Source organism: Alligator sinensis, unplaced genomic scaffold, assembly GCF_000455745.1.
Source record: "Alligator sinensis unplaced genomic scaffold, ASM45574v1 scaffold1097_1, whole genome shotgun sequence".
NCBI classification, from domain to species: Eukaryota; Metazoa; Chordata; order Crocodylia; family Alligatoridae; genus Alligator; species Alligator sinensis.
The window spans coordinates 2,953,164-2,969,589 of NW_005841950.1; the positions used below are offsets into that span (position 1 = coordinate 2,953,164).

At 44.1% G+C, this 16,426-nt stretch overlaps 1 protein-coding gene across 1 annotated transcript in view; it reads right to left on the minus strand.

Moving 5' to 3' along the window:
- ARID3B (AT-rich interaction domain 3B) overlaps positions 1–12,905 on the minus strand; it is a 42,333-nt gene extending 29,428 nt beyond the window's left edge. Inside the window, exon 1 of the mRNA XM_025199859.1 lies at positions 12,253–12,905. Coding sequence (XP_025055644.1) covers positions 12,253–12,822 — 570 coding nt within the window. The 5' untranslated portion in view covers positions 12,823–12,905. The remainder of the gene's footprint in view (positions 1–12,252) is intronic.
- Between the last annotated feature and the right edge of the window lie 3,521 nt (positions 12,906–16,426).

Consider the following 16,426-nt stretch of genomic DNA (forward strand, 5'->3'; position numbering starts at 1 on the left):
CAATTATCCAGTGAGCCCCATCAGCTGAAAGATATTTAATGGGGGATTATTGCCGCTTCTGTTATGTCAGCTGTTTATTACAGCAGGCCAATTCCCAACACTCTGGGAAGCGATCTGAAGACCAGTTTTGTTCGCAGGAGGATTCATCTGGATGTCCTTTGCTAACGGAGATTAAAAACACAGCTTCCTGCTAATGAGGGTAACATCCAGCTGCTCCTGAACCCTGATAAGAAGCCAGTTAACTTGGAGCAACAACAAGCCTGTGTGAATAGTCTGAGTAAAACATGCAAGCCAAGACCTCCAACAGCAACTGGTAATATTGAGTATTCAACCTGATATAAGGAATCAAAACTTGTGGAAGAGGTGAGATCTTTTATTAGGCCAACTAGATATCTGCAAACAAATTATTGCATTTAAATGCAATAATTTGTTTGCAGATATCTAGTTGGCCTAATAAAAGATCTCACCTCTTCCATGAGTTTTGATTCCTTTCGCCAGTCTAGACCAATACATCTACAGCCTGGATACCCAACAACCTGATATAAGGTATCCGGGTTTTACAACTTTAACAATCTTTGCAATCTCCTATGCTTGAAAAAGGGTACCCGTGTCCAAAAACTTGCAAATAAAGAATTTTTTTGCAAATATCTAGTTGGTCTAATACAAGATATCACCTCTGCCATGAGTTTTGATTCCTTTCAACCTCAGAGAACTAAGTGAACCTGATTTTCAAAGCACTGGGGATTCAGGTTCTGAAAATCTTTAAAGGGCTTCTAGATGGGCATGCACCTCCCCCCCAAAAAAGAATCAAAGAACCCACATTCATGAGAGGCTTTTTAAATTCTCAATCGTGCTGTGATCTCTCTCATTGTAAATCCAGGAAAGAGAAGGGATGAGAATATGCATGAGCTCCTCCAGGTAGGGAGGAAGTGTGAAAAACAGTTTAACCCACAAACACATTATTTAATTGCTTCATAAGTTAGCCAACAACCCTTCAAAACTAACAGGTCTGTTCTTAGTTGTTACTACAGCAGAAAAACTGCATGGGGGATGAAATGCAGTCTGAGGGATTCATCTTCTGCTTTCTTTTAAAACAAAATAAAAAAATTGGCATTGCACTGCAAATTCTGTCAGATTACCAAATAGAGGATAATACACAGCAGCATTTACGTTCTACATCCTTTCTGTAGATCTCAAAATACTCTACATAGTGGGGGAAACAGGTTGGACACCTTCAACCACAGTAGTTTTATCTACAGGTTTAAACTGTCCTGTCCTAATTAAGTTTTGACAACTGGCTTTTCCAAAACAGGTTGGCCAGTTAGGAGAGAGTTTATTAATGCCATATAAAGGATATTTTAAAATGTGTATGTATATCTAGGTAGGAGATTTTAAAAAAAGGTCAGAAGGTGATGAAGTTCTGTAAAGATATTAGGCCTGATTTAAAACAAAACAAAACAAAACCATTAATTTAAAGAATAGCCTTTACTTGAATGAATATAGCTAACCTTATTAACTGCTAATTGGTACCATACCCTACAACATTCAAATTAAAGCACCAAAAAGTAAAATACAACTTTTTAAAGGAAAAGTGAATAATGAAGATAAATGTTTTAAAAATTGAAATTTATTCTTGAAGATAAAAATCCTGCTTGCAATATTTTAAAATAATATTTAACCTATGAAAAGAAAACAAACAAAAACAAAATCACTGCACTCGACACTTCACCCTGTTCTTCAATGGTCTGATTTAGACCTTGACTCTTTTTCACCTACTCTGGCATTTAGTATTTTATAGCACATGACAAGTTTCCTTGCTTTCTCCGCTTCTGACCTGTTTCTCAGGTTATTCTGGCAGAAACCAAAAGGCAAAAAAAATTATTTCTATTAAAAGCAGATGATGCTACCTATGCATGCTTGCAGATGAATCACAAATATAACAGATGTATTGCAGATGATATAGTTAGGCTAGTAAGTGAGCTAGAGTCACGCAGTCATTACATCTAGACTTGATCAGCTATGCGCAGGACTTCAGATCTTTGCTATGAATTACAAGTAGCCATTCATGTTGCACCTGAATTTGACCATGTTTGCCCTGGAGTTGGTCAAGAGCATCTGCTATTGGTTTTAGCTACAGACACAGGTGCTTTGCCTCTGTACAGCTGTAAGCTGTTGATGTTTCTATGTTGTCCTGAATGTCATTCTCATGGTCATCTACCATTTTTATGAAAAACAGTTTTGATTTAAGCCATGCCATGTGGCTGTTCCACCTTGTTTATCCTAGCATAGCAAATCCCTCACAATTCTTAAGGTGGCCTTTGCAGTTAGGTACATAATTTCCCAAAAGATTCATGAAATTTGAGGCACGACATTGTTCTTCTGCAGCTTCTTGGTTTTTGCAGAAATAATCACACATCCGAGGAAATTTAATGCAAATGAAATCCAATCTCAATAAGAGCAAAGTGAACACAGGAAAAAATAACCCAAACTATATATGCATGATGAAGGGCTCTATGTTAACTAGAAAAGGTATGAAGAAAAGCAACAAAGGTGATCTGGAGTATGGAAGGACTTCAATATGAGAGAATAAATAGGCTGGAATTTTTCAGCCTCAAATGAGATGCTTAAAATGGGACATGATAAAGGTCTGCAAAATATGAAATGGTGCAAAGAAAGTAAATAGGAATATATTATATACAGTCTCTCACAATACTACAACTAGGGAACATAAAATGAAACAATTAGGGAGAAGGTTTAAAGCTAAAAGGAGAATCTTTTCATGAAGTGAGTAATTAACTTGTGGAACTCATTACCACAAGATGTTGTGGAGGTTGATAGTTTAACCCAGTTGAAAAAGATACTGTTCAAATTCATGGAGGAAAGAGTAGGTATTAGACGTGATAGACAAGGGGGCAGCCTCTGAATCACCTGTGAATGCTAGAAACTGCAATGAGAGAAGAGCAGAGGTTGGAAGACTGAACATGCCCTGTTCACCCTCCCTCAGCATTCGTCCTCTGCCACCAAGACAGGTCTACTTGTGCCATGGCACTGGGCCGAGGACCTGAATTATAAGGTTCCCGGAGTGGCTAGGGGAAGGCCACTAAATGCGCAACTAATTTCTTGGGACACCAAGTGACAGAACAGGAACAGGAATGAAGGTTACAGGCTAATAACCAGGGTGCCGAGGAAGGACACCACGCTGCGGACTCTACCCAGATCCCCCGTTCTTCAAAGGCCTCTAAAGAGCCGCTGGACACTGTATAGTGAAATTCTGCTCAGGGATGTGCACAGATGAGGCAAAGGTAGACAACCCCGCACACACTCAAGTCCCCACCAGCAAGCATCTCCTTCCTGGTCTGGTAGGACAGCTTGGCCAAAGCCAGGAGACTGACTAGAACTGGACCTATGGTCTGACCCAACTAACAACACTTCTTATAAACTCATTTTCTAAACTTTATCACCCTCATAGGCACAACTCTTCACATGACATGTATTTTAATTTTGCTTTTTTGAAGGCTGCCATGGCAAAAGTTAAATGGTATTCTGATCTCTTGTAATTACCATTACAGAAGCTCCTGGCATGTTTGAGAAGGTTTGCTTGATGAAAGCCAGTATCAGATGGTTTAAACCAGTTTTGATCACTGTCCTGGTGAAAACTTTAAAAAAAGTACTTTTTTTTGCCAACCCTGTGGGAAAGCATGACAGTCCGTATCTACCTAAGGGATCCAGGCAACCAGGCATATGCATATATGAGGCCTGGGAGGCCTGTGTCTTGTGCTGATGCAGCCCCCATTGGTGCTGCTTATGGAGTGTGTTGTCCCCAGCCACTTACAATCTGGAAAGCCTTGGACTACAGTATGAGCGCTTGACAGGCAAAATCTTCCTTGATCATTGGGAATCCTGATTCTCTCTGATAAACCTTCTCCCCACCAATTTTTGGATTAAAAAAAGTAACCCAAAATCCACATTTTTCCATGACCAAAATGAAACACCACTAATGGATGGATGGATGCATGGATGGATGGATGGAGAGTGGTGTTTTGTTTTAATCACGGAAAAATGTGGATTTTGGGTTACTATTTTTAATCTAAAAATGGGGGGGGGGGGTGTTTATCAGAGAAAACCAGGATCCCTGCTGATCATATGCAATTTAAAGGGACTAACTCCCCCTCAACACTTCCAGGTTTCTATATGCTTTGCCCAGATTATCAATCTAGGATCCCATAAAATGACAACTGCAACGGCAGTTTTGTGATGCTGACAACTGGCTCACCGGATAAAAGAGATTTTGACACTTATTCACTTAAGACACTAAGCAGCCACCTGAATTACGATACTAGTGACTTGAGTTCAGCTGAAATGGGTGAAATGTTAAGAAACAGCTACCTAGCTACAGATGAGAAGCTTACAGGCTTACTGAAACAAGTGGCCCTTCATGTGATAAAGACATTTCCCAGGGAGGATTTAGCTCTGATTAAATTCAAATCATCCATTCCTCCTCGGAAAGCAAAGATACCCTAAAACTAGAAAGACTCTCTCTCCATAAACAGCAGGAAACTGAAAAAAAAATCAATACCCCTTTCACAAGTCATTAGAATGCCTTTTTATAGACAACAGAAGCAGAAGGAAGTAGAAATCAGTATTTAAATTTTTTATTTGGGAGAATGCTAAGTGTCCCTCTCCTAATTTTTATACAGGGAATTGGCTTGTGTTCGCTTCCTTGGCTACCACACTTGAGATATGACAAACTGGAATTCATCTGAGATTTCTTACACAGATGATGCAGCATTACAAGGAGTGACTGGTTTCACTTGGCACTCTCACATGAGGTATCAGCAGGCAAAACTCAGTTCTGGACACAGGTCTTACCCTAAAGAGAGCTTCCAGCCTCCAGACTCTCTCTCCAGATCCTGACCACCCCACTCCCTTTTCGCCAAACCCCCACCAAAGCCCTGAAGCTAATCAGCTATCCAAGGGTTCCCTGGAACTGCTACTCAGAGACTGTTGGCCTGATGTTAGAAGCAATTAGAGAATAAGCTATTTTAGGATTACTCCGTAACCACCTGGAATATCTTATTAACACGGAGCTCAATGTCCAGAGCAATTTCAGTGTCCTGTCCCATCTACAAAAACAGAATTAACTTTTTCCTCAAGAGGAGAAGCGATAAGAATGGGTCACCAATAGAAGGACAAATCCATTCCAGCCTCTTCAAGTTCACAATTGCCAGATTCTGAAAATCTCCTTTGACTATACTGTTCAGAGCTTATCCATTCTACTTCATAGAAGTTTGCACTTTCCCACCATCCTATATGTTGGGGAAGAGTCTAATTTCCTACAGGACCAACATCCCATGCCTAATACAAGAGAGAAAGAGAGACCAGGATACAAAAGTTCAGCATGGTGAATGCCAGGCCAGAGGTGCACCTCACCCTAAAGTTCTCAAAGTTCCCCAATGCAAATATTTTCAAGGAAGGTGCAGATGAGTTCGTTCCCCTGGTATATTTATTTTTGGTGCATATGCTGGAGGTCACCACTGGTGAAGAAACAAGGGGCATTTATAGACATACGTTTGTCTGCTCCGATGTGCCAGAGATCCGGCATGTCGAAGCAGACTCAATTAATCGAGTCTGCTCAACACATGCATTTGTATAAACGGTGAAATGCCTGTCAGTGTTGAGAAAACAGCAGTGGTGAGCTTTTGAACTAAAACACCTTTGGTTGTGTTTTAGTTTACAAGTGCTCCACCTCCATATTCTCAGAGCTGATATGCATTTTGCTGTTTATAAAAATGTATGTGCCACAGTGCCGGGCACCTTTAAAAGTGCACAGTGCTGCAGCGCAAGCATGTGTACAAATGCCCAAGGTCTTTACCACAAACAACTAGGAACTTTACTTAGTTTTGACAACCTAACTCAAACCTGATATACCTGCCTGCCAGAAGTACTTCAATTCTGGTATTTCTAGACAGACTTCAAACTAAGCATGGTGATTTCCCAATCACAAATATCCATTAAGGAACTAATCATTGCCGTGGAACAGTCTTTTTCTCCCTATCCCACCAGCTTAACTGCAAATGCACAGCTAATGGGAAATGTACAGAGGGGCGCAGCAATTTCAGGATTATCAGAGAATCAGAAGAAATTCCTTGTGTGGGTGGAGCTGAACCCTGGGAAGTGAAACAGAAGCTACTATAAAGGGAGCTGTTGTAGCACAAAATGCCGATAAGATCAGTATTGCTGCCCGGAGCTGCAAGTTCTCAAGCTTGGTAAGAACCATGTTATAATTATCACATACATGCCTGCTGTTGCCTGGCAAAACTTTGCACTAGCAGAAATAATTCTACAGAACAAAGCTCCATTGAACCTGTATGGCTTTGAGTATTATTCTTGAACCATATTTTCGCGAGCTCAACATCAAATTGAAGTAAACAAACAAAAAAATCCAGCTGACTTCTGTATACTCAGAGCATGTCAGGTGCCCCTTTTTCTTAGCCCTCCTTATGAACACTATCAACTGTACATTGCTTTAATCACATAGGTCGGTGCAGCGCAGGAATATACAGGAACAAAAATGTGGAAAACTAGGACTCCCGACTCCTTAAGTGTCCATGAAAAGATTATAACTTGGGCTACCGGATTATAAAATGCAGTGTGGCATGTGGCCACTTTCTTGTAATCGCTCTGAAGGGACAGAAAATGGAAATATAAGAACATGACACACCCAAGCTTTTCCTACCCATGATCCTGCTGTCTTAACCAGTTAATTGCCACATGGACAGACGATCCAGAGGCATTTCTAAAGGTTGACTGACTCCCAAGCCAATTCTGGCTTTTATAATCAATCACACACACGTGAGGTTGCAGAGGTTATGAGCAAGCACAGAATCCATGCACTGGAATTCATAATAAAAAATCCCCCAAAACAAAACAAAATATTAAAAACTCTCAGAGGCGGCAGGATAATGAATAAACAAGGCATACTATCAACTCAGAAGGCATGTAAAGGGAATGATTGTGAGTATCCAACCTGAGACATCTTTAAAGGACGTAACTGTTAAAAAGTGCACCAACCTTGTGAAACTCAAGCCCCTTTAAGGCACTGACTTAAATGCCCATAAGCAAAGGCACTAAATACCACTAGTCAGCTGAGGATCTTGGAGTAATTTATATTCCCTGCAAGAACTAAAGTAGGAATCTTGCTAACCACAATAATAAAAGTGTTCCTGAGTGTGAAAAGGATTCGCTGGGACATCAGTTGGAATATTGGCAGCCAAAGTGATTCGGCAGCAATCCTGTCTCCATACTGCTGCTCTCCCTGGTAACCAGAGAGGCTGCCCAGCTATGTTTAAAATTAGATGAGAACCCACACCCAACCATCTGCTAAAAAGTGTCATTTTCTTCTGCGGAATTAAAATCTCATTTCTCTTTGGATAAAGACGGGCAGTCCACCAGGCCCTTTCTGCCCAAGCCGTGGGAGCTCTCAGCTATCTAAGCAGTGATGGATTTACACAGGATTTGAGCAGCACTAGGAGAGAGGGAGCTGCCTGGTTCCCTCCACCCTCCTTTTGGGACTGCAAGCCCTTGACGAGCCGCTCCACTCCCTCGCTGTTTTGTGCTGACAGGATTCCCACCGCCCTTGTGTCATAAGCTGAGCCAGCTCTTTTGTCCGATGGCTTGTTCTACAATTATTTACTCGGCTGTCCAATTCTGAATAGGAACTCGGAGCAGCCAGACATCAATGCTGTTTTTCAACTTTCTGCCACCCTAGTATTAGGCTCCCTCCAGAGAATCTCAGTCTTGTGCAGCAAAGCCAACACTCCTGAAGGCCCCAGTTAATCAAGAGAAAATCACATTCAAAAGGAGAACTCAACACAACCATGTTCATGTTCTAGAGCTGATGGCAAAAGCCAGATCCTGGGGAATTGCATACCACGTGGGCCATAGCTTCCCTTCCCTTTCTGTGGGACCCTCCTCATACCTGTCCTCCTTCTCTGTGCCCCCCGCACTACCTTGCTGTTCAAGCCACAGGTTTCCTGGGACCCTTGGAGCAGGAAGCGAAAGCTGGAGGGAGTGGGACCCCAGAGATCCTAGCCATAATAGCAGAGAGTGGCACCCCAGCAGAAGCCCACGGGCCATAAGATAACTGCCTGGGGGGCGGCAGGCTGCCAGTTGCACAGCCCCAATCTAGAGTATTTGAAACAAGTGAGAAAAAATGCATCAATGTGATTTAGGAGCTAAGCTGCCAGTCAGTGGAACTTAGGCACTTTTGAAAATATGATCTTTTATCTGCTGACTTGTTGCTGAGCTGAAAATACAACTAAAACATGGGTAGGCCCTTGAAAGATGTTCGAGTTGAACAAATTAAAACAGCTCTTCTCATTGGCTGCAGCTGTGGCCGACTTCTCTCCCAAGCTGGGCTGACATCATTGATGAGAAAATAAGGAAGCAAGCAAACAAAGCTGTGTTAAGTTCAAGCGCCTTTGTAAGCTCCAACCTTACAGTCCTGTAGTCTGTAAATAATGTGGGGAAGGAGGTCAGGCATGCAAGGATTTCCTCCTCCTCCTTGTACCCAGGGTAGGTTCGAGCACAGCCACAATGCAGATGCTAGATCAAGGATGCTTAACCTTTATCAGGCATGCAACAGGCTCTGGCCTCAATCCTTATGTACCAGCTGACCTCAAGATTCAAGTGAGGGGTAAGGAAGCATACATTGCACCCTATCACTGAGTGGTTATGTTCCAGTATAAAATGACCTCAGGATGTCCCAAGCTAGCAAAGCACTGCCCGAGCACTAAAAAGGCTTACAATACAATCATTTATGAATCCATTTCCAATAATGCCATCTTTAAAACTTGTACAAATAAAGCCACTTACTCCCCTGAATGTCTAATGAAAAGGCCCTGCAGAATTTAACACAAAACAACTTTCCTAAATATTGTTTCTGAAGACAGGAGGAAGAAAAGTGCTTGCAACTGGTAAGAGATGAAAATGGTAATCCAGTTAATTCCACAAAGGACATCACAGATCATTTTAAACACCTCATGAATATAAGACATTTTACACACCCAAAAAAACAAGGGCTCGGGGGGAGCTTTTAAATACCAAAAGAAAAGTGTCCAACTGTACTTTCTTGCCTTCAGAGATCAAGCTACTCATTGGTATCTTAAATGTGAATGTTACCAGGTAAGATTGTGATATCTCAGCGTTACATTTTCACACTTCAAAACACAAGCTACAAATGTGGATGTAACAAGTTCAACCCTCAACACTTTCTTTACTTCAGGGCTGTCCAAATGGCAGCCCACAGGCCAGATGCAGCCCCTGAGAGGTCAACCTGTACTCCCTGGCCTTCTGGTGCCATGCCCCCATCATTCTCCAGCTGCTGCTGCTGCTGAGGTCTCTGGTCTCTACCCTTCCTTTCCCCAACTTCCACTTGTTGCCCCTAACCCTGGGTACAAGGCAAAGCAGCCTGTGGGGCCAGGGAAGGTACTGTCAGGGGGACCCATAGATCCTGCACAGGGTGCTGGCATGGCAGGGTGGGTCTACACAGCTTGGCATGGCATGTGGCCCAGGAGGAACATGGTCTGTGCAGCATGTGGCTTGTGGCCAGCAGGTTCTGCCCACTCAGAAGTTGGACAACCCAGCCCTACTTGAACTGAATGCGCTTCCTTAGCACCTTTACAATTTTGTACCTCTTCAGTACCTTTCATCAGCATATGTCAAAGTGCTTTACAAACACCGGGCCAGATTCCTGAATACAGCAGATATCTATGCAACACAGCAGCGTGGAAGGCTGACAAACAAAATCAACTTTAAGCCACCTTTGCAGTTCCCGAATTCTAGAACAAGCAGCCTGGCTGCTCTAACACAACACTAGGCTGCAAAAGCCTCCTGAAGGCCGTAGGATGGTTGAAATACAACAAAACTAGGAACTTCACATATATGGGAGCCTATGTACAGCTCTACCAATGGCTCTGCAGCACCCAGGGACCTATCTTTCAGCAAAGATATTTTCTGACGCTACATCTGACCAGTTTGTAGGCTTTTTTTTCCCCCTCTTGTCAGGGAAGCACAAAGGGAATCAAACCCACTACCTTAGTAAGCTTCATGTGATGCTGCCTAGAGCACTATACCAAACCACAAAGAAATAATTTGTCCAAAGTCAGTGAAGCACTGACCCAGTCTCTCAGTCTGAAATTAGTTTTTGAATCAAGTGGCTACTAAAGAGAGGAGCCTACACTTCCAGGCTTGTACCTATGCTGGATTAACCCCTTAGTGGGCCCTAGGCAAACAAATTTGTGGACCCCGGGCTAGTCGAGGCCCCTTTCCCCACCCTGGTGCTGCCACCCGCAGGGAGCAGGGCTTGGAGCCGCAGCTAGGAAGCAGCCACTGGCAGCAAGGCCAGCAGAGGGAAGGGAAAGGGAAGGGAAGCAGATGGGGCCATTCATGCCGCCACCAGGCCCACCCCCCCCGCCGCAGCTCAGGGCCCTAGGCATGTGTCTAGTTTGCCTATGTGTTAATCCAGCCCTGCTTGTACCCTCTGCCACACTGGTTTGACTGTGCTGTCAGAGACCTCCCAGCTACACCCTGTTGAGAGACTCGAAAAAGGAAACCAGTTTTCCCATCAGCCACCACATTGTACTTTAGCAAGGGCTGAAGCAATTTCTCCAGTGCCAGTCACCTGACTGACACACCCATCCAATTTCCTTAGAGCAGTTTGAATAACTCCTCTCTCAAACCAACCTCTCTTGAGCAACAAATGCCTAGGAGGCGCAGCAGCTGGCTGGCTGCTAAACACTGGAGGTAGGAATCCTGCTTACCGCTAACTCAAGTCACTTGCACAGAATCCTGCCAGGACCATCAATATGGGAACTAGCGAGCACAGATGTGGGCTTACTGCTGGAAATACTGGGTGAGACTACTGCATTTCTTTTATGTAGGAGGTCAAGCCTGATACAAAGTTCTAAAGGTGACAAATTCTTCCTCATTGAAAAGCCTCCCATGTCATCATGTAGCAAGGTTGTTTGTCGTAGCTGTGTTGGTCTAAGGACACAGGCAGGCAAGGTTCTTTGTATAGATGTGATATCTTTTATTAGACCAACTAAATAGTTGGAAAAAAGTTCTTTGCAAGCTTTTGGGCACAAACGTCCTTCTTCAGGCATTGGGAGACTTTGCAGAGTCTCCCAATGCCTGAAGAAGGGCCTTTGTGCCCGAAAGCTTGCAAAGAACTTTTTTTCATCATGAAGCAAAACACTCAAGCCTCCAACCAACAGTTTCTTAAGAGGAGATTTGAAATGATCTATGTTCATAGCAAGCAATCAAAGTCTACTATTCACAGATCATCACTAAGGAAAAAAAAAAATCAGTCTTCCTACTTCCAGTCGCTTCCTCAGAAATTCTATCTGCCTAGAACCAAAGGAAGAATTAATTCAACTTTGAAACTGTAGCAGTCCCCAATGGAAACCTTCCACAAGCCCATACTGTACTGGTTGCAGCCAAGTGTTGCTAAACCCAACCCACAAATCTAAACCTAGCATGTGTTAGTGCCAGTCTCAAAATCCCTACAACTGTAGCTGCACCCAACGGAGTTAAGATCCACTGATTTAAAGCATAAAGCACCCTTGTGTTATGTTTGTTAAAGATATACCCACTTATCATGAAACACAACCAAGTAAAGAATTCTTGGCACTACTGACATATTTCAAGCACTGATAATTATCCTTTTAAACTCATTATAAGCATCCCAGCTGTTAGAATACAATAGCATGCAAATCACTTTCCTCCCACTCATGAGTTATAAAATGGCCTGGCTGATTCACTGAATCACTGGTGGGGTATGGAGCTTTCCCCACATTCCAGAACACAGGCTCCAATCCAATCTGAGTTTGCAGTGATTGGAAGTCTTTATTGAGGGCTTGCAGATGGTCTGGGAGGAATAAGTTGAGTCAGATACTACCAGGCAGGTGTCTGCATCAAAAGCAATTATAACAAATAGCATTTGTCAGCCCCTTGCTGACAGCCTAAGCAGAAAGGTGAAGGACAAATGAGTCACGTAGACCAACTCATCTCTGATCTGCAAGGGCTACGGCTAGAAGTAAAAAGCTGAGACCCACAGATAAGGGGCCTTCACTTACTACTTCTGTGGGTCACCAGAAATCTGTGCTCCTACAGCTAACAAACAAGGTGCCTATAACAGGTATGAGGCTTACTTTGAGAAGAAAAGCTTCAGAGAGAAACTCCATTCACACTGACCTGCTTGAGCTGTTCATCCAATCTCCAGGGCTGCCGCCCAGATGGGGAACCTGAATATGGTTGTTTAGTAGTGTCTTTACCCTGCTCTTCCTTTACTGGCTGTCCTCGCTGATGTCCTGGGGTGGGATTAGAGGTAGAAGCCACTCTTTGGTTGTGATGGGCCACTTTGGGAGAATGAAAAAACTTCAAAGCAGAACAGGCATCTTTCCCAGTCATTTCGGTGCCATCCTCAAGATCTCCACCTTCCAAACCCCCTTCCTCTTCCTCATCCTCCTCTTCTTCGTCTTCCTCTTCCTCCTCCTCAGGATCAGAGTTCATGCTGCTCTGATCAAAAGCTCGGGCAGCCCCAGCTACAGGTGGGACTCTGGCCAGAGGGCCAACAGCAGAGCCACCTGAAGCTCTGCCAGATGTGGCTGCTAGAACAGCCTGCTGGGCAGCCAGCTGCTGAGTATACAGCATCTGGGCCTCTCTGATCTGCCTCTGCTGTCTCTCCCTGGAATCCATCTGCAGAGGAGCTTGCTGCTGCTGTTGCTGCTTTTGCAGCTGCTCCACAACAGCTTCGAGCTTCATCCTGCAGTTAGCATGGCTGGGAAAGGGGTGGGGGCGCTTCTCAATCCAGTAGGGTGCAAGCCCCAACTTCCAGAGATCAACAGAATCTGAAAGAGAGTTAACAGTTGTCTGTATGAATATAGAATGCTTTCATCTTTCTCTATGTAGGAGGCTAAGCAGGCTCCAAGGCCAATACTCTTTCCAGTTCAGGAGACCGTGAAACAATCTGCCTTGAGTTCAGCAGCCTCAGGCTCAAGCTTGCATTAGATTTTCAGTGTGTTTAATTGTATTTTCAAGCTGAGCACATTTAGCATAAGCACAGATTACAAACTCCACCATCTGAAAAGCCTCTGTTCCCTGCCCCGAAAGCTCTTTCTCCACTGAATCTCAATCCCCACTCCCTGCCCCCTACACATACACCACCTAGCTTAATGTATTAGGTTTTTGATTTATATTTCCCTTCTCCTTGTATTGGAGAATTGACGGAACTGCACTGAATAATCATTGCACTTGGAAAAAAACCCTTTCCATTATTTCACCAGATACCATTGCCTTTGTTAGTTATTTCATGTTTTTGTCATTTTACCAGAGTTTAACGTGCTGAGATAGTCATAAAAACAGGTCTCTATTAATAGGCAACCCTCAATCCTCTGGAACATGGTGTACATGTAAGAGGTCTAGTCACCAACACCTTCTACGGGTACACCTAGGCAAGAGTATGGAGGAACGGAGGCTGCCCAAGACCTATCATCCACCCTTTAGACCACTAAGAGAAAATCCAAAGGCCAGACCAAGTCCAGATGCTCAGTGCCTCGATGGTAGTAGCTTCTGTCAGAGAACAACAGGTAGAACTGCTATGGACTGCCTAACATCTCAGGGAGGGTACATTTCTGTCAGGGTGATGTCCTTTAGCCTTTCTGCAACCAAGGAGTACCCACAAAACAGTGGGGTCTACAGTTTTGAGGCACTCTACACTCACCTTACACTGGAGTTTGCAACATTGTGGTATAGCTACCCTTCCACAAGTAGCCCCACCACATTGACTCCAGGCCCTCCAATCGAATGCAGCTTACAGTTATATCCAGGACCTTCTATCTTTTATGCCTTGAAGTAAACTGGGGAAGCTGGGGAAAGATCAACCTAGACCCAATTGTTTAGTCAACCACTGGGAAAGTTTTCCCTCTCCTGTCTCAGTGCCTAACTGCCAGTACATCTCAAGCTCAAATGTTAACAATCTCCAACAGCCCAATCCCCAGGTGGTGCAGGACTTAAGATACAGCTTCATTCCGACTGGAGATCAAAAAAGCTGACTAGCTGCTGAGATGCACAGCTAAGGCACCGGGCAAATCTCAGGAAAGGACAGTATTCCTTATTTCCAAAGATGAAGTGGAATTTGTGAATTTCAGACTGCAGAGTCCAGACACTGAAATACATCTCACTTGCCAGTTAGACGAGCTCTTCAAGACTTAATGAGATAAATCAGAACCCAGCCAATAATGGAGGAGAAACAAAGGAAAGACCAGTTACAAACACGCTAGGGAGTCTCTCCTCCATCTCTCCTACAATCAGCATCATGTTATAGAAGCTGACCAAACACAGCTCCTTAAAAAAGGAAAATATTTTGCTAAGACTATCCATTGAAGACATTACTATGACTAAAACAAGAAAGATGTTAAGACCAGCCCAGTTTTTATGCTACAGAATAAGAGGGGGAAAAAAGTCTCCTGAAGCCCCCAGATTTTTTTTTTTTTTAAAGAGATACTTAAATAGTATAGGCCAATGTTTCTCAACCCGTGGGTCACGACCCAAAAGTAGGTCGCAAAAATATATGAAAGCATCATGAACAAACTTTAAAAATTGATTCTCCTTCAACAGAAAAAAAAAGGGGAAACCGTGACTTTTTCCTTGCAGGCTGGCAGAGCTGAAGCCTGGAAGGGGCTGCTTGGAGCCTCCCCCCCACACACACACCCACTGGGGGGTTGGGGCCTGGGAGGCAGCAGGTCAGGAGTGAGGAGCACTGGGCTGGGACTGCCCATCTATGTCTACAAATGCATACTGGTCCACAAAAGGTTGAGAACCACTGCTATACACTACAAACTTAAGAAAATGAAATTTAAATTAAAATCTGCCTGTATATAACACCAAAGGCGTTTTTCTCTGCAAATTGTCTCTCATCCTAAACAGCTATTTAGCTCATCAAAATTAAATCATTCTAATGACAGGTATAGCAGTATTCTTAAATCATGTACATAAATATATTCTTCGCTTGCACGTGGAATAACAGTGGAGGAACAATAATGCACAACTTGGCAGCCAATTCCTTGCACCAACTTCTTAGGTGCAATACACAACCAAAGCTAGATGCAGGCACATCTTGGGCACAGTAACAGTGGTCTGGAATGTGGGTCACAACACTAAGCACAGACCAGGCTGGGTACAAGATGCACATATATAATATAACCCCCCCCACCCCCCCAACCATCCCTTGTATGCCCTATTGTGTATTGCTGCACCTGAGGCACGTTAGGGTGTCATCTATCATGGCTCAGTGACATACAGCAGGGTGTGCAGTTACTACATGCCTGGAGTACAGCGTACTAAATAAGTGACGTGGTATGAGGTTAACTTGTCAGGTAAACACACCTGAGGTGCAGCAACGCACGCCCTGGGATGCCATTCCAGTGCGCTGCATGCAGTTCAGATACAATAACACATGACGGGTTACGGCAAGATTTATTCCCTGCTCTTGTGTGTCTTGATTAGACACAAACATGAAACCCCAGGGCCTCCTGAACCAAAGAAATGCACTCAGCACACGGTAACCACACCCTAGCCAAGTATCCACGTAATTATGAAGACATTCAACTTTCCAAAGTCTTTTAAGTCAATAAAGACAAATATTTTTAACAAAAAGGCAGAGGAGAACCACAAAAAAGGATGCTGTTCTTTTCTGAATGTCTCTGGGTGCTTTGCTGTTGCTATCTCTGATCACTGCCAACGATTTGAGCCTCTATCTTGCTTTTCAGCCTTGAGGTGCCCATTCCTATCAGCACAGGCCATGAAAAAAACCTGTGTAAATGTCAGGTTCTCACAAGACAACCTGCACAGGGGCACTGAGCCCCTTGCGAACTGTGCAATCAAACCCCCGCTCCCCTGAATGCTCTACTAATTAGCTTTCGGCTAATGTGTAGCTAATTACTTCTCGGTTTCATGCATAAAAGACTCTGGCAATGTTTCCTTCTTGGCTTTTCGCAAAACCCTATGTGCTAGGCTGAAGCCGAGCAGAGCGCCTCCATGCCAGCGCCCGGCAGTGGAGGTCCTCAGCCGGGGGTCTGCGTGGGGTGCCCCGAGGTCCTTTTGAGGCTACCTTGCATCGCTGGTGCTGGGAGGGAGGCGAATGCTGAGCACCAGCTAAACCCCGGGGTTTCAGAGAGGAACTGGCAGCAGTTCAGCTGCCCTGCCCGGCTGTGGGCTGCCCAGAGTGCCTGCCTGCCACAGGCGAACGGCTCTAGTGGATCTCAGAAATGAAGCTGGCGCTGTCCGGAATGGGGGAGGGGGGAGGCTGAGCCTGACACGGCCACGGGGGGCTACAACAGAACAAGGCCCAGGGGAGGCAGCGCCTGAA